Here is a 22,419-nt window from a genome sequence, read left to right on the forward strand (position 1 = left end):
GTTCTAGTTCAGTTCTAGTCAGTTCTAGTTCAGTTCTAGTTCAGTTCTAGTTCAGTTCTAGTTCAGTTCTAGTTCAGTTCTAGTTCAGTTCTAGTTCAGTTCTAGTTCAGTTCTAGTTCAGTTCTAGTTCAGTTCTAGTTCAGTTCTAGTTCAGTTCTAGTTCAGTTCTAGTTCAGTTCTAGTTCAGTTCTAGTTCAGTTCTAGTTCAGTTCTAGTTCAGTTCTAGTTCAGTTCAGTTCTAGTTCAGTTCTAGTTCAGTTATAGTTCAGTTCTAGTTCAGTTCTAGTTCAGTTCTAGTTCAGTTCTAGTTCAGTTCTAGTGCAGTTCTAGTTCAGTTCTAGTTCAGTTCTAGTTCAGTTCTAGTTCAGTTCTAGTTCAGTTCTTGTTCAGTTCTAGTTCAGTTCTAGTTCAGTTCTAGTTCAGTTCTAGTTCAGTTCTAGTTCTGTTCTAGTTCAGTTCTAGTTCAGTTCTAGTTCAGTTCTAGTTCAGTTCAAGTTCAGTTCTAGTTCAGTTCTAGTTCAGTTCTAGTTCAGTTCTAGTTCAGTTCTAGTTCAGTTCTAGTTCAGCTCTAGTTCAGTTCTAATTCAGTTCTAGTTCAGTTCTAGATCAGTTCTAGTTCAGTTCTAGTTCAGTTCTAGTTCAGTTCTAGTTCAGTTCTAGTTCAGTTCTAGTTCAGTTCTAGTTCAGTTCTAGTTCAGTTCTAGTTCAGTTCTAGTTCAGTTCTAGTTCAGTTCTAGTTCAGTTCTAGTTGTTCTAGTTCAGTTCTAGTTCAGTTCTAGTTCAGTTCTAGTTCAGTTCTAGTTCAGTTCTAGTTCAGTTCTAGTTCAGTTCTAGTTCAGTTCTAGTTCAGTTCTAGTTCAGTTCTAGTTCAGTTCTAGTTCAGTTCTAGTTCAGTTCTAGTTCAGTTCTAGTTTAGTTCTAGTTCAGTTCTAGTTCAGTTCTAGTTCTGTTCTAGATCTGTTTTAGTTCTGTTCTAGTTCAGTTCTATTTCAATGTTCGTTCTGTTCTAGTTCATAATAATTTATCAAAGGTTTATAACTGAATTTTTTCTGCAATTTTTTTATTAACTTTAGGTAACCGATATTTTATCATTTCACCCTTTTCTTAGTTTATTAACAGATTTTTAAACAATATTATTTGTAAATTTATTATTTTATTTTTTTATTTTATTTTTTTATTTAATTTATTTCTTCAAACTAAATATTTAATATCCTCTACCCCAATCCTTTCACCAAAACATAAAAAATTCAAACTTTCAAAATTGTTTTACTCATTTATGATCTGCATTATTGAAAAAACGAACAATGTAATGTCTATAGTATTAAAGATTATCACTCTGGTTGTGCATTTGTGGTACCAACAACGGCCACTATATATGCAACTAACAATAATACATCATCATCATCCCCTAGTGCAACATCACTAATCGATTTTATTATTCCTTTACCTTCATGTACCACTATAACAACTACCACTACCAACAATATAACAACTTGTACAACAACAACAAATTGTGCTACCATGACCACAATAATAACAAATTCTTCCTACAACCACAATCACAACCACCACCAAAACCTTAACCAAATCAATAACAATATTAGCAATCATAATTCCCTACGTGGCAGCAGCAGCAGTCATCACAGTAATTTAGTGACTACACCAGCCGCTGTGGCCCAAAGTAGCGGGAGCTTAGCTATGGCATCAGCTTCCGCTACGAATCTAATGGGAGGAGTAGGAGGAGTGGTGTCAACAGCAATGCCGCCTTCACCAATGCCACGACCACCATCTATACCACCAGCAGCTTTAATTATGGAACCTCAGGCTCAGGTGATACATTTGCAAGCTACTAAAACTTTACCGGGTGCTAATAATTCATCCAACGATGATGATGATGACATAATTGGTGAAGAAATAAGACCAGCTCCCGTGGAAACTGAAGATATACGTTTGCGCATCCTACATGCAGTTCTACTCGATCACACCTATGTTAATCCAATGCCTTTGGAGTTGCCTACTTCGTTTGCTATACAGTTGGCACCGGCATCAAATTCGAATGCTTCGTCATCAACTTCGGCAACATCATCAAGTGGTGTAACAGGCCATAGTCAGCAGTGGTCTTTGGGTGGTATAGGAGCTGTAGCTGCTACGGCCGCAGCTGGTGGTGTAGCTCAACAAAATTATGCACTTTATAGTACACAATGTAAGTAATTGCTGAGTTTTCAACGAATGAAATAGTATGTATTTAAAATGTTTTGTTTTTTTAATTGTTTGCAGTAACCCGCCTGCAGCAAGATGAAGACTCTTATTCAGCTATTAGTACTAGTTCCAGACTAGCTGTCGGTGATATAGATCCTGGCGAAGAAACGGAGACAGCTCCTGAAGCAGAACTTGAAGATGATTCAATTACACGCTGTATTTGTGATTTAACACACGATGATGGCTACATGATATGTTGTGATAAATGTTGGTAAGTACACTAAACTGTTTAACTATTTTTTATTTTTGATTCCTTTATTCGAGAGATGAATTTCCTTTATCTAATTTAACAATTTGTTTCCTTTAATTTTCTCCTTCTAGTGCTTGGCAACATGTTGACTGTATGGGTATCGATCGTCAGAATATACCCGACGAGTATTTGTGTGAATTATGTCAACCTCGTGATGTGGACAAAGTGCGCGCACGTTCTCTGCAGCTATTGAAACGTAAAGAACAACAACAGCAGCTTATGTTGACGGCTCAAGCACAAGCTGTCACCTCCGCTGGTACCATGGGAGCAGCTGGTTCTGCAAGTGGTGGTAGTGGTGCAGGTGGCGTAGCAAATCTTCTGCCCAACGATGTCTTAGGACCTCAACAACGTTTGGCGGGATCCACAGCGGCTGGTTTTAATCTTACCGGCAATACGGCAACTGATAATGCCGCCCTCCAATTATTTACGGCTGGTGGTACAAATCTAAAGAAAGGAGCCAAAATGTTGAAGAAAGTCAAGGATGGTGTTACTGGTAAAAGATCAAAGAAAGCCGAAAAGTTGGCCGCTGCTGCTGCCGCCGGTTTGACACCCACTGGTAAACCTGCGCGCAAAGAAACCAAAAAGAATACAAAACGCAAAAAAGCAGGTGCCCACGATGGTAGTGGTAGTACAGTTGGCATGACAGCAGCTGAAAAGCATGCTGCCAACTTAAGACAATGGATCGAAAACTATGAACTGGCGGTTACTAATCACTATTCGCCAGAGTTGAGAGCCCGTCTACACGCCATTACCAAGCAACCTTCTCTACTGCAAAGTATTCTGAATACAGAAAATCCCATACTAAAAGAGTTCAGCAATGGCAGCTTGGAGAATCGTGCCACAACTGTACCGCATGCCGGTGGTAAAATACTCATTAGTAACTTGGATATATCACCCAATTCTCCCATCTGTGAACTGAGGGGTAAATATATGCTCACCACCCAATACAAAACGCAAAACACATCAATGAATATGAATAGCCCGCCTCCGAATAACTATCATTTGGCTAGCTACAAGGCTCACAAAACTCCCGGCCCCTTTATATTTTTCTATCAGTTGCCAGGCACTGAGGTGACGTCCACGCAGCACTTAGTGCCGCAAACGACAACAACAACGACGTTAAACGCAGATGGAACTTATACCACCACTACGACCACGTTACCAGCTCAGCAAAGCCCGCCGCCAACTTTCCTCAAAGGTCCCGAAATTTGTGTTGACACCCGAACATATGGCAACGAAGCAAGATTTGTACGAAGGTCATGCCGTCCAAATGCCGAAATACAACATCTATTCGAAAAAGGTACCATCCATTTATTTATAGTGGCTTTGACAGACATCCGAGCCAGTACCGAAATAACCATACGTCATGAACCACACGATCTGTTGGCTGTTGATAATAAGAAATCATCCACAATGATCATACAGCCCACTAGTACGCCATGTGCTTGTGGTTTAACGAAGGATTGTATTTTTGGACCACCTTTGCCACAGCTGCCGCCGGCGGCCAAATCAAATGCCGGCCGTAAATCTCTGGCGCATGGTGGTGCAGGAACTGCAAATACCGGTAATTTAACAGCGAAACAGCGCAAAGCAAATCAACAGAATTTGAATCGTAACCGATCGATCTCATCCAGTGCCAGTGGTGACAGTAATATGGGCACCACAGCGACGACAACGACAAACACTGTAGCCATGGGCTTAAATAGTCCCAACAATGTGGGCAAGACTGCAGCTACAAATAAAATGGTCAATTGTAATACTCTAATGCCTCTAACAGCGTCCTGCAATAGTAACTTGAGTAATGCTTCATCCACATCCTCAACTTTAACTAGTATAATGCATGATTCTGGTGTATGTACGTCGTCATCATCGCCATCAGTATCGATACCATCACCAACACAACATATGCATTCACCCATACAGCAACAGCAGCAGCAGCAAGTTCAGCAACAACAACAGCAATTGTTGCATAACCCGCAGATGAGATCGACGACGACGTCAGTTCAATTATTGCCACAACAACAGCAACAGCAGTTGATGCAATCATTGCCTACACCATTAATGGTAACGACGCCTCCAGACATGCAGCAGCCGCATCATCCGCACCTCCACCAGCAGCAGCAACAACATCAGCAGACGCCGTTAGTATTACAACAACCTGCCATGATTATACAACAGCAGCCTCTAAGTGTAATAGCTCAAGCAACGACTTCCCATAACACTGGCCATGATGCTCTTACCGCAACTGAACAAACACCGCAAGCGCAAGCGGCGCTTTGCCTGCCAGCGCAACCGGCAACAGTGCAACCAGCGCCGCAGCCTCAAGCACAAACACAACCGCATCATATGCAGCAACAATTATTGTTGCAAGAACACAATCAAGTTCAAATGCAAGCGCCAGCATCTCAACATACCACCACTATGGTGGCGGCAGCATCTACTGGTCTATTGGAGACAGTATCGCCAGAAGCAACAATAGCCGCCGTTGCCTTACAGTCTCTAAATGCCTCACATTCTCCGAATGTAGCAGTAGCAGCTCCATCTCCAGTTCTCTGTGCAAATGTTGAGCCAACGCAACTGCAGCATCAACAATTTGTTATAGTACCAGCTGCGGATACAATAGCGGAACCACAACAAACTCTTCAGCAAAATCAAAGTTGTGAAAATTTGATGCCAAATACATCGGCCGCTTCTCCGTCTCTAACTTCATCTCCACAACAACAACAACAGCAGCAACCACAACACCACCAAACAAAATCTCCACAGAAAAACAATCATTCCCAACACAATAGTACGCATCCAGGCCGTAAAACTCCTGGCAAACAGGGCCGTACTACTAGTGTTTCTGAAGATAATGAACATCATAATGAAGACAATTCTGTAACATCAACACCAACCTCTGCTTCCACACCTAAAGAGAAACCGAAGTTATCTCGAGAAGATCGTAAAATGGAGGCCATTTTAAGAGCTATAGAAAAAATGGAACGCAATCAACAAAGAAAACAAGAGCAGAAACAAACCAAACGTCAAAATGCTGGCAGTAGTCATAATACAACTCCTACATCACCGAATAAATCTTTCGATTCGGTAGAAAACTCGGGAGGAACAAAACGTACCAACAATCACACTGGAACGGGAGGAAGGTCGAAGAAAAAACGTAAGGCAGGAAAGGGTGGCCAAGGTGGTGCCCATAATAACCAGCGCAAACGAAGACAGAGTCGCAAAGATAGTCAAGAATCGGTTGATGAGAGTAGTGCGCATGATCACGAGGCGGTTACATCCGAATCAGATGGCTGTACGGCCATGCACTCGCCTCCCATACAAACAATGGCCTCACAAAGACAGCAGCCACAGTGCTCCTCTCTACCTACAACCTCAAGTGCGGCGGCAAGTAGTGCTGTCGCCTCGACAAGGCCTCCGCCTTCCAATGAGGCAATAGCAAATAATGTAGATCAGGCAGCTGGGCTTCTTATGGCATTTGCTAATCCTACAATTTCTCCATCTCTGAATTCATCTTCCGCCTCCATACCAACAGCTGTAGAGCAGAATGTTCCACAATCGCCCATACGTTCAACTCAGTACGCGGAAGCAGCTGCTTCATCACCGCCCACTCCACCATCTCATGTTAGCAGTGCTTGCTTATTAATAGAAGCTGCCGTCGGTCCTTTAGAAACCAATTTAGATGGCCAACATGCAGAAATGCATAATTCAGAATTCAAGTATCCTCTGCAGGCGAAAACTAAAAAACATTTGATGAATAATTGGCTACATCAGGCGGAAGAAAATATGCCCGCCGATAATAATGGCACTCTGACGGAGCCAACACCACAATTACCACAAGCTCCCATGACTTCGGTGACATGCAGTGGCTTACCCAGCGTTTCCGCATCTGGTTTGGACTCATTACTTCAGGCTGCCATGAGTGATCTTAAACAATCACAAGACGAAACAGAACAGCCGCAAAATTTGAGTATTGCCGCACAGAAAGTTGAGGAATTTATACAACAAACGGAGGCATCTGCCGGAAGTGTGTCAACGCCGACAACAGTCAAACATTCCTATGAATACGATCAGCAGAGACAATATGCAAATATGCCCATACCGGCGGTAGATTTAACACTTAAAACGCCTTTAACAATAGGACCAATGCCGAATCCTCCTCCAACATCCGAAGTCTCTACTACTAACCGTAATTTTCATTTACCTTTACAAGTCAGTACATGCAGTAATAATTCCTCAGTTAAAAAACGTTGGCTGCGGCAAGCAATCAGTGAGGAAACCCACGAGGAGTTTCAAAATTCATTCTCTATGACTCCCTCACCCACTATTGCCGTAGTCAATAATAACTTTGTGCAAAACCAAACACAACAACAACCCCAACAGCCAGCCACTGCTAGCACTTCAGCTAGCTCAGTTACGAACGGTTTTACAACGCCACTGAAAAAGAGGCGTTTGTTGCTAACAGGCAAAGATGAAACGGAAGAAAATCTATCGCAAAGTTGTGGGGATTTAAGCGCGAATGCTACTCCATCTCCACCACCTGCACCAGTACCAGCACAGCAACTGCAGCTTCCCAATCAAATGCAATTTTCTCCATTGAAAGAAGCTCAGCCTGTTTTGGAAGAATATGAACACAAAGATGGAACACAAGATCTTCCCTCTCAGGATATGCAAGAAGATGTTGATGTAGATGTAGAAAAATGTGAGATGAATGAAGCACAAATTCAACAGCCACCACATGAACATCCACTCCATCATGAGCCACAATATCCAAAAATAGAAATGGATCAAGAACAAGATGTTGATGTGACAACTTCACCTCCTCAGGAAGATGGCCCTCTTTTAGAGGAACAAATCAAAATGGAAACTGTTATTAAACATGAGGATGATCTAATGCTGCAAACCGAGGTAAAAGAAGAATCTACAGTAGCAACTGTTCAACAGACAGATCAACAGACCGGTCCTGCTGAGTTTAACGATCAAGAAGATGATGTAGACATTTTAAGATCTCCCAGTCCAGGCAGAGAAATGATTAAAGCTGAGGATAATTTGGTTAAAATTGAGCCCGAAGATACTAGCGGAACTGAAGATGTTAAAATCGATGTTGAACGCGAAGAAAGTATGGCAGCCGATGATGATGTAGTTACACAACACAATGAAAGAAAGGAAATTGTAACAACTCAAGTTTTCAAAGAAGAGGAACGAGTAAATACTCCTACTCCGTTAATTACGGAAAGTATTGAAATCAAACAAGAGGTTAAAATGGAAATTGCTAAAGAGGAGCCGATTGCACAAGAAGAAGAACTACCAAATACGAACCGAGAAATGGAAATTGCTGAAACTAAAGCAGATATTCAAACACATTTAGAAATAAAAACTGAGGAGGAATCTCAGGCACAAGTTGAAGAGCCCAAACCGAAGAGACTTAAATTAGAGAGAACGGAAGTTGAAGAACAAAAGCCAGTTACTGTTAAAAAAGAGCAAACAAAACCAGAAACTCTCGTTAGTGAGGAAGTGAATGTAAAACAAGAAATGAAGACAAAAACTGAAATACACTCAAAAGTGGGACAGAAGCAGGAGCTAGTAGTACCTCATTCTACCACAAACAACAAAGAAATTGAAAAAGTCGAAAATGTGTTAAAATTAGAAACGACTAAAATGGAAAAGCAGGTCTTGGTAGGTGGTGATGACACTGCTGAAGTAACATCATCATCTTCGTCCACATTACTGGCTGTTCGAACTGTTGCTGCGGATACCACCTTTGCGGACGTGGACGCTTCTACACCTCCACCTCCTCCTACAACGACTGTTGTAGGTGGCACAGCGGCGCCCATACAACGTCACAAATCATTAAGCGATGATGATATACAAGCACGTTTACATAATTTCCACAAAGAAAATATACTCATTCTACAGTCTCGCAATAAGAAAACAAAGTCATCCTCCTCCTCTGCAGCGACAAACTCGAATAGCAATTCAACTTCTAATAATTGCCTAACTACTAACAGTGAGCATCACAAAAATAGAACAACATCTTCGTCCTCTTCGTCGTCTAATAATCAGCAACACCACAATCATCACCACCACCATCATCATCATCAAGAGGGAAAAGAAAAGTCCGATAAATCTAGTTCAAAACATCACAAATCATCATCAACTACATCGAGTGGTTCTTCGAAGAAACAAAAATTGCACAAACGTGAAAGAACAACTAGTTCTAGCAGTTCAAATAGTCATAAAAACTCTTCCTCCTCCTGCTCAACGCCTCAAATATCATCTTCCTCATCGTCTCTGTTAAGCAAAAATGCTGTTATAAACTCCACCATTAACTCCACTGGTTCTTCAAAGAAATTAAAATCTCTCAAGAAGTCCTCTTCAGGATCTTCTACCTCATCGAGTACTTCATCCAGCTCTTATGCTTCTTCAAACACAGCTTTACAAAACTGTTATCCAACTCCATCTTCTACAACACCTAGTGCGGACAAAGAGAAACAACAGAGACAAAGAACAACCTCCTCCTCCTCATCAAGTAATAATAACAATATTGGTAGTAGCAGTAATGTACATGCCACTCCCACAACGACGCCATATCCTTCCAGCAAAAAGCGTCAACTCAATTTTGAGTTGGAACTAACGAAGGACATGCATTTACTTAACAGTAACGTTTCAGCTAGTAGCAAACACAAGAGAGAGGCGTCCAAGTTAGCAGCTGATGAACAAGGTCATGTAGTAGCCAAAAAGTCGAGAAAAGATACGGTGTCGACACAAAAGGATGAACTTAAAAATGGCACCAACAAGCAGCTGGTCAAAAATGAAAAACAAATAGATAAAAAGTTTTCAACCACAACTGCTGCTAGTAATGCCCTAAAAACAACAGCGGCAACAGTTACTACAAGTGGCCAAGTTTTAAATGCAACGGCTATACCCCCTGTAACAGCAACCACACCTACGCCTTTAGAAGAGCCGCCTAAACATATACCCACAATTGTATCTCAACCACCACAAACCCCAATTCCAGTCTTAAGGGAACATCCAACTTTACCACATTTTAATAATGTTGTTATAGCAACAAATAGTACTTTAACCAGCCATCAGCAACCACCGCTACCACCAGTACAACATCAACCTCCACCGCCTGTACTACCACAAAACATTCCAAACCATGTGAATAGTCCCAGTTATATACCTACGGTCCAAAGCAATCAACATAATCAGCAACTGCAGCACCCACCTTTACCACCAACACCTCCCTCTGCTGGAGGCATATCCTCTCCGTTGTCTACTACCCCTAGTGTTAATGCAACAAATCATTTGCCGTTTTACAATACCATTTATGGCAAGCTCTTGGACAATCCTACACCGCCCCCTAGTCTACCAACACCTATGACACCCACGATTAGTTTGGCGGCGACTGGAACAACACCACCTCCCATAACAGCAAATACAAGTGCTCCAACTGCAGGAGGAGTTCTGTCAGAGTATTTAGATACAAAATTGAAAAGCTACAGCACATTGGGAGGTTATGTGTCGCACACCGCCTTATTTGGTTTAAATAATGCCGCTAATATCAAAGATTCATCGCCTAGTGCAGCTGTAGTCAGTTCAACAACCATTGCAAGTGCATCAGTTGCTGCCTTAACAAATGCTGTACCCCTTAAGGAGACGTCCACAGAAATGCCTGCCCCGTTACCTCCTCCACCAGTAAGCGGAGGTACCATAACTTTAACACCGTCTTGCTCTACTTCTGGTAACATTGCTGCTACAAGTACGCCTTTAAAAATACACACTAAAACTGCTAGCCATGATCCGCGTTTGAATCCCCAGCTAACAGCACCAGAACCACCACCACAACCTAAGCGTAAACTGTCTATTAATGAATATCGCAAACGTATGCAACAATCTTCGTCCAATGATTCGAATAGCGGTGGTAGTAGTTTAACAACAACGCCAACCACTCCTCCGACACCCTTGGAGACGACTTTGTTGTCGTCGTCGTCCACGCTCTTAGCGCCCACCGCAGTGCCACCCGTAACTAACAAATGTACTCTAAATTCCCCTGATCGCTTAACGCAATCAGTAGATTCACAGATACAAAAGGAAATTATGTCCTCCAACACAGCGGTGACTTCGTCATCGTCATTAGATTCTCTTAACAGCAGTAACAGTTCAACTAGCAGTAATAGTTTAAACGATACTCTTTTGAAATCTTCCTCCTTCGTTGAAGAGGATTCTACAAAAGGTATGTTAATAGAAAAGAGAAAGAAAAAAGAAATGCATAACTTTAATTTCCCATTTTTTTTTCATATATTTATAGGACAATTTAATGCCGCCCCCACTCTCCTGGAAAAACAACAAGAGAGTCTTTGTGCCCGTTTGAAATCATTAAAGGAAAAACAAAGTTTGGGTACCGCGTTTAGCGTTGGCAGTGGCAATCGTTCACGCTTTTCATCGTTTAGTGAAAGTGTTGCTAGCAGTGATTTTGGTTTGAGAAAAGGTAAGTTTTATTGTTAATTTTAAAGATTTTTTGTTGGATTTTTTGTTATTGTGCTGAGCAGTTAAAGGAAAATAGAATGGAAAACTTATATAAAAAAAATATTTTTTTTTAATTTCAAATACAAAATAGGTTATTTGAAAAAGTTACAAGTTTTTGCTATTTGGCCAAGGTGTTTAAACTTTTAAAAAGATCTATAGATCTTGAGATTTTTTTTTTTAATTTGAACTTATGTTCGAAATAGTTTTCTCAATAAAATCTTCGTTTAAATAATTTCTAAATCTTGAGTGTTCACAAGAAAATAATTTTAGTTTCATTTAGGGTTGAGTCCATTCGGAGGACCATAGGTTTTATTGTGGTTGTAGTTCCATTCCTAGTTCAGTTCTAGTTCAGTTCTAGTTCAGTTCTAGTACAGTTCTAGTTCAGTTCTAGTTCAGTTCTAGTTCAGTTCTAGTTCAGTTCTAGTTCAGTTCTAGTTCAGTTCTAGTTCAGTTCTAGTTCAGTTCTAGTTCAGTTCTAGTTCAGTTCTAGTTCAGTTCTAGTTCAGTTCTAGTTCAGTTCTAGTTCAGTTCTAGTTCAGTTTAGTTCAGTTTTAGTTCAGTTTTAGTTCAGTTTTAGTTCAGTTCTAGTTCAGTTCTAGTTCAGTTCTAGTTCAGTTCTAGTTCATTTCTAGTTCAGTTCTAGTTCAGTTCTAGTTCAGTTCTAGTTCAGTTCTAGTTCAGTTCTAGTTCAGTTCTAGTTCAGTTCTAGTTCAGTTCTAGTTCAGTTCTAGTTCAGTACTAGTTCAGTTCTAGTTCAGTTCTAGTTCAGTTCTAGTTCAGTTCTAGTTCAGTTCTAGTTCAGTTCTAGTTCAGTTCTAGTTCAGTTCTAGTTCAGTTCTAGTTCAGTTCTAGTTCAGTTCTAGTTCAGTTCTAGTTCAGTTCTAGTTCAGTTCTAGTTCAGTTCTAGTTCAGTTCTAGTTCAGTTCTAGTTCAGTTCTAGTTCAGTTCTAGTTAGTTCTAGTTCAGTTCTAGTTCAGTTCTAGTTCAGTTCTAGTTCAGTTCTAGTTCAGTTCTAGTTCAGTTCTAGTTCAGTTCTAGTTCAGTTCTAGTTCAGTTCTAGTTCAGTTCTAGTTCAGTTCTAGTTCAGTTCTAGTTCAGTTCTAGTTCTAGTTCAGTTCAAGTTCAGTTTTAGTTCAGTTCTAGTTCAGTTCTAGTTCAGTTCTGGTTCAGTTCTATTTCAGTTCTAGTTCAGTTATAGTTCAGTTCTAATTCATTTCTAGTTCAGTTCAAGAACTGTATGGCTGTAGGAAGGAGTCGCTTTCACTAGATTACATAACGAAATGTAAACCAAAACATTTTTCATATATTTTCAGATGACGATGATATGGACATTATACGCAATCGTAATCTCAGTATATCGAGCAGTATTGGAGGCGGTGATTTGCTAGACAATTGCCTAGAGGAAATTTCCTCAACATCCACATCAATGTCCTCCTCACGAGAACCAAGTCCAGAGCGTTGTTATACCACGACGACTACTCATCATAAAATTCTAACAGCATCGGCGACCACAACAATGACAAATGCTAATGTAACAAGTCACAGCAACAATGGACAAAACGCCAGACATCATCAGCAGCAGCAACAACAGCAGCATCAACATCATCAAACGCATACGACACATCATTACCAACAACAACAACAACATATAAATTGTGATAAAAATGAAATGACTGGTCTGGAACGTAAAAGAAGTGTTGACATAGCTTAAGCTTAAGACGTGGAAAAATAAGCAAATGGAGAGTTTTGCATTTTTCCTTTTCGTGTACGATGGTAACGTTACACAGATTCTTAAGGATCAATTATAAGAAACAAAAAGGTTACAGGGATTGTTTTTCTTAAAAAGAATAGAGGAATTATAGTAGAAAAAAAAAAAAGAAAATTCCTATAGAAACGAATATGAATCTTAGTGAGAAAGTCACAAAGGACTTCTTTTTTTATATAAAAAAAAAACTTGTATAGTTAAACATACACACACAGATACGTACAACGTACAGACATTAAGTTTTAAAAAAAGAAATGTACATTATAAATAATGTATATTTGAAAGAACATTATTTTTTTTTATTATTTGTTTATCTGTAAAAAGTTTTATATAAATTACATAAATTTACACTTAAATTACTTACACACAAAAGAAAAACAAAAACAAAGTTTATAATTTTATGCGTAAATTTAAAGAGAAAAAAAGAAAAGAAACAAAAGAATATTGTAATTACTATTTTTTTTAAATAGAATAGTTGTTAAACTAGTTTTATAAACTATTTATAAAGAAACATTTTCTTTACTTTACTTTTTTCTTTTCATTTCATACACTCATTAATAATTTCACTTTTATTTAAATTATACAACAATGTGACTGGCTACAATTTACAAGTTAGAATTGTTAAGCATATTTTAGGGCACTAATTATTTAATATTAACTTATCCTTAACATATGCTTAAAAAATGTTTTTTTTTTAAAATATGATTAAATATGCGTCTTTTTGATTAACAACATTAAAGATGTTATGCTTTGGTGTGGACAAAAGTTGGTATTTTAAAAATTTGTTAGATTTTTGTTTGCATTCTTTAAAATGTTGTAGCCAGTCAGGTTTAACTCATTTACTTTTATCAGTTTTATTTTAATTTTCATTTATTATATAAATTTTTCTTTTTTTTTTTAATTTCATTTTATGTTTTTTTTTAGATTTTATTGGAAAAAATGTGTAAATTAATTTTTTTTATGAAAAATAGCTTCTAACAACTTAAGAATTATTATTTTAACTCTTAATATTTTCCTTGGCTTTTTTTAATTTTTTTTTATATTTTAATTTCATTTTAAGTTATTGTAAGTTCTTTTTTTACCATTTTTCTTTTTATTATCTAAAGCCTAAAGCTTACAATTTTCAAATATTTTACTTATAATTTTAATATTATATATATAAAAAACTTTACTTATTATTTTATGAATTAAAAAAAATACATACCTTTTAATAACAATAATATATATATAAATAATAATAAAATATATGTATAAAAACCAAAATGAATTTATAATTTAAATGTGTATTATAAAAGAAAAAAAAAGAAACCCAAAACCCCCAAACTCTGTACATTATATACAAAAATAACTTTAATATTAATTTTATATTTATAAAAATAACAAAGAAAAACCTAAAAAAATACAATTATATATTTTTAAAATATATATATATAAAAAACAAGAAAAAATATAAAAAATTTTTAAACTTAACAAAAGCAATAAAATTAATAAAACCACAATTTAAAAGTAAAGAAAAAGAAATAACCATTTTTTTTTAGTTTTACTCAAAACCTAGACAACACTACAACCACAAACCAAAACTAAACTTTCAAACTTAATACACCCCCTCCCTACACAACACCTCGACTCCTTTAAACCTTTTTTAAGTTTAGCTATTTTTCTACATTTTTGTATATAAATCTTAAAAAATTAAGACATAATTTATTACACCCATACAACCCCCCCGCCCTCTACCCAAAATGTATATAAAACTATAACTTTAAAAACCCCCTTTTCTTACACTCCCCCTACAACAACAACATAATTTGTAAATAAACCCTTATAAATAAATAAATATTTTTAAATAACTTAAAAATAGTACAAAACATAAACTATTAACAAAAAACAACAACTAAAATCTATATAAGTCTACAACAATAAACATAATAAAAGAAAACAACAACAATTTTTTTAATACTTGCTGCTCTTTTTACATAAAATTTGGCTTTCATTTTAAAATAAAACTTAAAAAAAAAAAACAAAAAAATCAACCAATATTAGGCATAAGTTAAAATTAAACAGAAAAATAAACAAATATTATATACAAACATATACATACATACATACATATTTAGCTAATAAGTGTGTTTTTATTATATTAATAAGTAAACAAAACAAAAACAAAAAAAAAGAAAACTTAAACTACTTTACTACAACAAACCTAATTTTAAATTATTTTTATTATCTAACCCCCCCCCCTAACCTAACACTATTTACTCTTTTAACTACCTACCCCCTCCCCCTAACCAAGACACTTTTAAAAACTTAACATTTTCTGTTCAAAACCAAGTTTTAAACAATTTTTTTTATTATTAGAAAAAAAAACCTAAAAAACTCCAGAAATTAAAATATACTTTTAAAAATAATAAAAACAACTAACAATAATAATACAAAAAGAAAAACACCGTTGTATAAATTAATCTTATTCTATTATTAAATATTAATCATTAAAAAAAGTATATTATACATAATTAGTTGATAATGATTGAAGAAAACAAAACACCCAAGAAAAATAAACATGTATTTGAATTATGTTTTTATTTTTTAACATTAAGCTCGGAAGAAAAGTTAAAAGAAAAAAAAAAAAAAACAACTACTTGTTTAAAAATAAAGAAAAAAAAATAAACAAAAAAAATATTATAATGAATGAAGAAAATAATTTTGAAAAAAATATGTTGTTTTATTTATTAATAGTATGGGGGGTTAGAAAAACTTATGTTCCGAATAAATATAAAATAAATTTCGTTCTCGCTGCCGCACCACCCGAGTCATACTCGGCCAAAGATTGTCGATTGTCGACAGCTCTATCAAACGAAAGTTTTTTCTCCAATTTTTTCTTAAAATCCTCTAAATTATAGCTGGAGTTGAACAAAATTCAGGTCCTGATATCTGGTTTTGTTCAATATGTTGTGAACGCATATAGTGTTTACATGCACCGTTTGTGTTAACTGGTGTCACCTGAAAAAGGGTCACCTCGACCGGTACACTAGCTTCATAGAAGTCTGTTGCAGTTCACAGCCTCAAAACTCCAGCTCTACACCACCTACAACTACACGAATGTAAAAGTGCTTTACGTGAACACCTGTCATTTTGGCATATTTCAACCATTGGGTGAGCTTTGTGACGACTCACCACCGCCCCATTGTGTTTGTTGAAATAGCAGGTGGCTATTTACGTATATGAATGTTCCGGTCCAATATACGCGCACTATGCTCAAGTACTTGAGCTATCTAATCTCTGACCATTGATGCCCCGTCATTTCCGTTTACAACCACGCCACAAAGTATACAGTGTCACCTTTGACGTTTAAAAAAAGTCTAATATCAGATGTTGTCTAGCTTATGTGAAACTTGTGCATGAAGAGATATATAAGCTACAGCTAAAAAAAAAGTGGGAAACTTGTGTTGAAAGATATATAGATAGTTTTTTGCTAGTGACGCCTCTGTATACCCTGTGACCACACAGATGGGATGGCCTCTGTTGAGTCGGCAACAGCACCTAGAGACGTAACCGGCAGACCGAAGTACGAATCTGTCAAATAAGCCGAGACTTTGTTCTCACAGTGACACACTGTGGTAATTAAACAGAGTTTACTCCGGACATACCTGGACAAGGAAGGAAAATTCAATGGTATCACTTGTATAAGATACCTTCCATCCATCATCATTCAACCCAGCACACTTCTCATTCATCCGACACACTTATAAGAGAACAACATACGACACACTTATTCTAGGTATACGGGTGGACGAGTCCCGCATACCTATCTCTACATTCATCCCGTATCATATACAATTAACGCTTAGTCACTCCTCTGTGAGGACCGAACTTATCCCGAAATATTGACTTTACCTAACAACAGTCTTTCAACCGCCACTTACTCTTCCCGCCAATTTGGGTTTAAATCACAGCTACTACGTGGATTCCGAAGGAACCTCAACCAACTGACCAGGCAGGACATAGTCCTGCGTGAAACTGGCCACCCATAGTACCAGATTATATGGTTCTCTGGTTAGACCCCATGTCAAATCATACCAAGGACTAGTCGAGGAGTTAAGCGACATCACCAGTTCATAGTCCCGGCAGACTAGAGGTACTTCACCCCCGGATTGCAATACACCAAGTTGGGATCTATCATCAAGGAAACATGCCCGGGGGGAGCCTACAACTACAATCTCACAACGTTCCTACGACAATTGGATCTTCGCTCCGGAACGACCAGAGTCATACTCGGCCAAAGATTGTCAACCCAGCGACAGCTGTATCAACCGAAAGTTTTTTCCCCAGGTGAGCAAAACATGTCGGCAGTTTTGCTCAAACTCCTCTTAATTATAGCTGGCGTTGAACAAAATTCAGGACCTGATATCTGATTTTGTTCAATATGTCGTGAACCCATAAAGCGTAACACCACCTCAGTCCTATGCACCGTTTATAACAACTGGTGTCACCTGAAAAGGTGCTCAGGACTCACCAGCCACCGCGACTGGTCCCCTAGCTTCATTGGAACATGTTGTAGTTCACAGCCATAAAACACCCGCACTACTTCTACTACAATAACGATCCACAATCCCGTGTCCAAACTCCACCACCCGGACTGAATATTGTCCAAACAACATCCCCCAGACCAAATATTGTCGAACACAGCAGATCACAACCATTACATAGGAGATGTTCTTTCTGTCAGTATGTAATTGGTAGGAACATGACATCAGTTCAGTGCAATGTCTTCAAAAACGACAGTTGCCACCCCAGTCACACCTGTGTAAAATACCCCGCGCAGGGCTGTGCATACTCACCTGAATCTTCCCCAACTACTACAATAATTCCCGGCACGAACACAATCACAAATGCCAAGTATATTAAATATACCACAACAACGGCACAATCAATCCCCTCAATTCGGGGTTTCCCAACAATCTGTAATGGTCTTACTGTAAATGGTCTTAGGAATAAGTGGAAATCACCAATTTTATGCATATTAATAACATCTTCCTCCATTCAAGAAACGAAGCTAACCAGCAACATCATAAGGAGAAACAGAGAACGTGATCATGGTGGTGATCTAGCTTTCATCATAACATATCCACCAGCACCCCTTCCTGAAAGCAATGAGCATCTCAATAAAAACTGCATATATTGAGTTAGAAATCATCAATGTATATATTCTGCCCGTTAACAGCACTGGGGCTAGTTTTCATCCCAGCATATTCCATCTTTTGCAAGGAGATAACAGAATAATACTTGGTGATTTTAATGCTCATGACGAGAGTTGGTACTCACAGCTACCAAACGATCCACGCGATAATTCTATTACTGACCAGACTTCCAGACTCCTCGATGTTCAAGCTCCCCGGACATTTCTATAGTCTGTATGTCGCTTCTTGCCCAGACCACCTCGCAAGCTCAAACAGCACTAAACTCCGATCACATACCAATCTTGATCACGGTAGAGAAGCCTAGCGACCTTGTGGAACCAGATAAGCGCACGTTCGTAAACTACAACAAAGCATTTACGAACTACATAGACGATTCATTATGTCACATGCCACTCCCACAAGTGCCAGAAGGGGTGAAGCAATATTTAGGAAAACTGTCCTTCAGGCGGCATGGCGCTTTATCCACGCAGGAAGAATCCCGAATATTAGATCAAACTTTCCATCTCAGGCAGCACGTTTGGCAAAACAACGCGATCACCTACGTGCGTGCAATCCTGCCGACGAGCATATTGTTGACCGCGCAAATTGACTCTATCGTCGACGAATATCGCCGCAACAAATGGTTAGTTCATCAAAACCATTGCTCAATTGACTCTAAATTGCTATGGTCTACTATCAAAAGTCTATCTGGCAACAATAGAAATCAAAACCTCGCTGCTATTGCGTTTAACAATTTGCAGCATACAGATGCCAAAAAATGCGCAACACAATTCTGCCGGACCAAAAGAGTTATAGTTCGGAGAAATAAGAATCTCACCCGAGACTCTATGGCTGAGAACATAGATTTTAGAATCACTACTGCTACCAACCCTGAAAGAGCATTTCCCCCTCGCCAATCACCAGCATGGATTCAGGAAAGCGCATAGGCCAATGGCCTCAATCAGCAACGATCGTGTCAGCGTACCATCGTCGCCGCCCTGGATTTATTCAAGGCCTTCGATACGGTCGATCACTCGATGCTGATAAACGACATCACTAATTCAACACTCACCAACGATGTCAAACTATCTTTGTGGAAGACATGCGATTGTTGAGTTTAGACTATAGTCTAGTCTAGTCTATAGTCTAGTCTATAGTCTAGTCTAGTCTAGTCTATAGTCTAGTCTATAGTCTAGTCTATAGTCTAGTCTATAGTCTAGTCTATAGTCTAGTCTATAGTCTAGTCTATAGTCTAGTCTATAGTCTATAGTCTAGTCTATAGTCTAGTCTATAGTCTAGTCTATAGTCTAGTCTATAGTCTAGTCTATAGTCTAGTCTAGTCTAGTCTATAGTCTAGTCTATAGTCTAGTCTATAGTCTAGTCTATAGTCTAGTCTATAGTCTAGTCTATAGTCTAGTCTATAGTCTAGTCTATAGTCTAGTCTATAGTCTAGTCTATAGTCTAGTCTATAGTCTAGTCTAGTCTAGTCTATAGTCTAGTCTATAGTCTAGTCTATAGTCTAGTCTATAGTCTAGTCTATAGTCTAGTCTATAGTCTAGTCTATAGTCTAGTCTATAGTCTAGTCTAGTCTAGTCTATAGTCTAGTCTAGTCTAGTCTATAGTCTAGTCTATAGTCTAGTCTATAGTCTAGTCTATAGTCTAGTCTATAGTCTAGTCTATAGTCTATCTATAGTCTAGTCTATAGTCTAGTCTAGTATAGTCTAGTATAGTCTAGTCTATAGTCTAGTCTATAGTCTAGTCTAAAGTCTAGTCTATAGTCTAGTCTATAGTCTAGTCTAGTCTAGTCTAAAGTCTAGTCTATAGTCTAGTCTATAGTCTAGTCTATAGTCTAGTCTATAGTCTAGTCTAGTCTAGTCTATAGTCTAGTCTATAGTCTAGTCATAGTCTAGTCTATAGTCTAGTCTATAGTCTAGTCTATAGTCTAGTCTATATAGTCTAGTCTATAGTCTAGTCTATAGTCTAGTCTATAGTCTAGTCTATAGTCTAGTCTATAGTCTAGTCTATAGTCTAGTCTATAGTCTAGTCTATAGTCTAGTCTATAGTCTAGTCTATAGTCTAGTCTATAGTCTAGTCTATAGTCTAGTCTATAGTCTAGTCTATAGTCTAGTCTATAGTCTAGTCTATAGTCTAGTCTATAGTCTAGTCTATAGTCTAGTCTATAGTCTAGTCTATAGTTAGTATATAGTATAGTCTATAGTCTAGTCTATAGTCTAGTCTATAGTCTAGTCTATAGTCTAGTCTATAGTCTAGTCTATAGTCTAGTATATAGTCTAGTCTATAGTCTAGTATATAGTCTAGTTTATAGTCTAGTCTAGACCAGATAAACGGATCCGACTTATCTATTCAAGTTCCACAGGCATTTCTATCCTTTTGTATGTCGCTGCTTACCCAGACTACCTGGTAGGCACAAGCAAAGCTGAACTCCGATCATATACCAATCCTGATTACTGGGGTAATCCTTGTTCTAAAACCAGAAAAACCCGCTACCCTATTCCTTGTTATCACCTGCAACAAAGATTTTAGAATCACTACTACTACCAACCCTGTAAAACAAGCGTGGATTCAGAGAAGCGCATAGCGCTAAAAGGGTCTTAAATCGGTTTGGTCTCTTTGGTACCGTAGGCAAATAATTGCACCTTCATTTCATCAGGTGTCAAAATCGACGATATAAGCGCCAAAATCACCCAATACTCGGTCACCATCACAGCCTTTTTTCAGGAACGCAAACTCTGGTTATCTGCTTCAAAATCCTCGGTATCACTTTTCACATCTTGTACCAAAGAAGTAAGGACGGCATTCCCTTCGAAGGACGAATTATCCCCACGGTTCAAAACCCGAAACTATGGATATGGATGGATAAGAAGACGATTGTAGCGACATATAGGCAATTGGTCGCTCTCTTCTCAATTATGCTGCCCCAGTATGGACAATTCAATGACAGGTATTTAATGCACCATTAACTGCTACATGTGCAATAAAGTCCTAAATGAACACGATCTCGGATTGTGAGAGACAATTACCCCGACATTCGAGAACAATTAAGAGCCGGTTAGTGCAGTTTCCTCAACGACTACCTCGAACGAATCGTTCCTGGCTCTTCAAACTGTTGCCTTGCATGTCATCAAAGTCCTTGCGATACGGAGAATCTATGGTTAAGACCGACTGAGGTGACGCAATTTCTCCAGAATAAGGGGGATTACTGGATAAATTTGCTTAACAAATACGACTGTACTCCCTCTTCACATTTAGAGTCACTCGTATACACAGAAAGACTAATAGAACGTTTCTCTGGAAGAATGGTTTGGGAGCAATATTTACTGATAGTTTTCTGACCTCTTCTATTGGAATCCTATTTAGCAGTGTGAGTTTAGATTTAGATGCAGAGAAGCTAGAGACGATGGACGATTTGATTTGATCAATCTCCATGACGATTTTATCGACTTCGACGACCCCCTTCCGACCTCGATTGATGGTTTCCAAACACGTCCTAATTTTAATTTTTTTAAGAAGTATTGCGAGTAAGATGGCTTGTCGCCGAATTCATTAAAAAATGTACAACTTTGATAATCCATTAACAAGGTTAAAATCTAAATCAACATATTTCCAAGGACGACGAGTTTCTAAAGTAAACTTACGACAGTGGATGTTTATTTAATGTAGTGAAACAATTACCAGTTGTGGCAGATTTATCCTGTAACGAGTAGTTCATCGTAGTGCTTAAACAGACCAAGGATTCATGAAACGGTTTAAAATGTAGGAATTTCAGGAGACAGATGATGAACGAAAATGAGTAGTATGGAGTGATCGATGGTGAAGATGTCAATCACAGACATTTTATATGCTGACCATGGAGTATTCCTAAAGAGGGTTCCGAAACATTTGGTCCTTTCGAACCGGATTGGAAAGTAACTCCCTGAGGTATCGAGAGGATAATCTTGATTCTGACAGACTTCGAAATCCCCAGCTTTTGGTCTCCAGAAGACAAAGTGAGAAATATCGCAAAGATCAAAAGGAATTTGCTTATAGTTTAGAGCAAGCAACTCAATTTCTTGCAGTCGATTAAAGACCACTGGGTTAAACAAAGCTTGCAGTCTGTATTTAGACTGTAGGCGAAGTGAAAGAGAGCGAGACGCAAACACAGACTTAGTGAAAAGGAACGAAACATTTTGGAACATATAATAGAAGTACTTAAGATATACAATGGTAGATCTAGTTTATTATATTGGAGTTAACCAAATTAACTCATACAACCAAGATGTTCTTTTAAAAAGTTATTCAAATTTAATCGCGATATTCTTTTTGTCTGAAGAATTTCCGTTCGAAAGTAATATTTATAACACTTCTAATAACAATCCATAGCGAAGAGATAAAAGATTAAACTACTTCGAGAATACCATTTATGAGAATAGTTTTTTTAC

General features: G+C 38.0%; 1 protein-coding gene across 5 annotated transcripts in view; it reads left to right on the plus strand.

The window, feature by feature from the left end:
- Positions 1-13,008, plus strand: part of LOC119606171 (serine-rich adhesin for platelets) — a 33,443-nt gene extending 20,435 nt beyond the window's left edge. For all 5 annotated transcript variants that reach the window (XM_037959572.1, XM_037959576.1, XM_037959574.1 and 2 more), the window contains 5 exons: positions 1,605-2,203; positions 2,278-2,470; positions 2,581-10,748; positions 10,824-11,003; positions 12,355-13,008. In XM_037959572.1, the coding sequence (XP_037815500.1) occupies positions 1,605-2,203; positions 2,278-2,470; positions 2,581-10,748; positions 10,824-11,003; positions 12,355-12,752 (9,538 nt within the window). In that variant the 3' untranslated portion in view covers positions 12,753-13,008. The remainder of the gene's footprint in view (positions 1-1,604; positions 2,204-2,277; positions 2,471-2,580; positions 10,749-10,823; positions 11,004-12,354) is intronic.
- The last annotated feature ends 9,411 nt before the right edge of the window (positions 13,009-22,419 follow it).

This window comes from Lucilia sericata, unplaced genomic scaffold (assembly GCF_015586225.1).
Source record: "Lucilia sericata isolate MDLA Ls3-8-SP2 unplaced genomic scaffold, ASM1558622v1 Contig000556F_arrow, whole genome shotgun sequence".
Lineage (NCBI taxonomy): Eukaryota > Metazoa > Arthropoda > Insecta > Diptera > Calliphoridae > Lucilia > Lucilia sericata.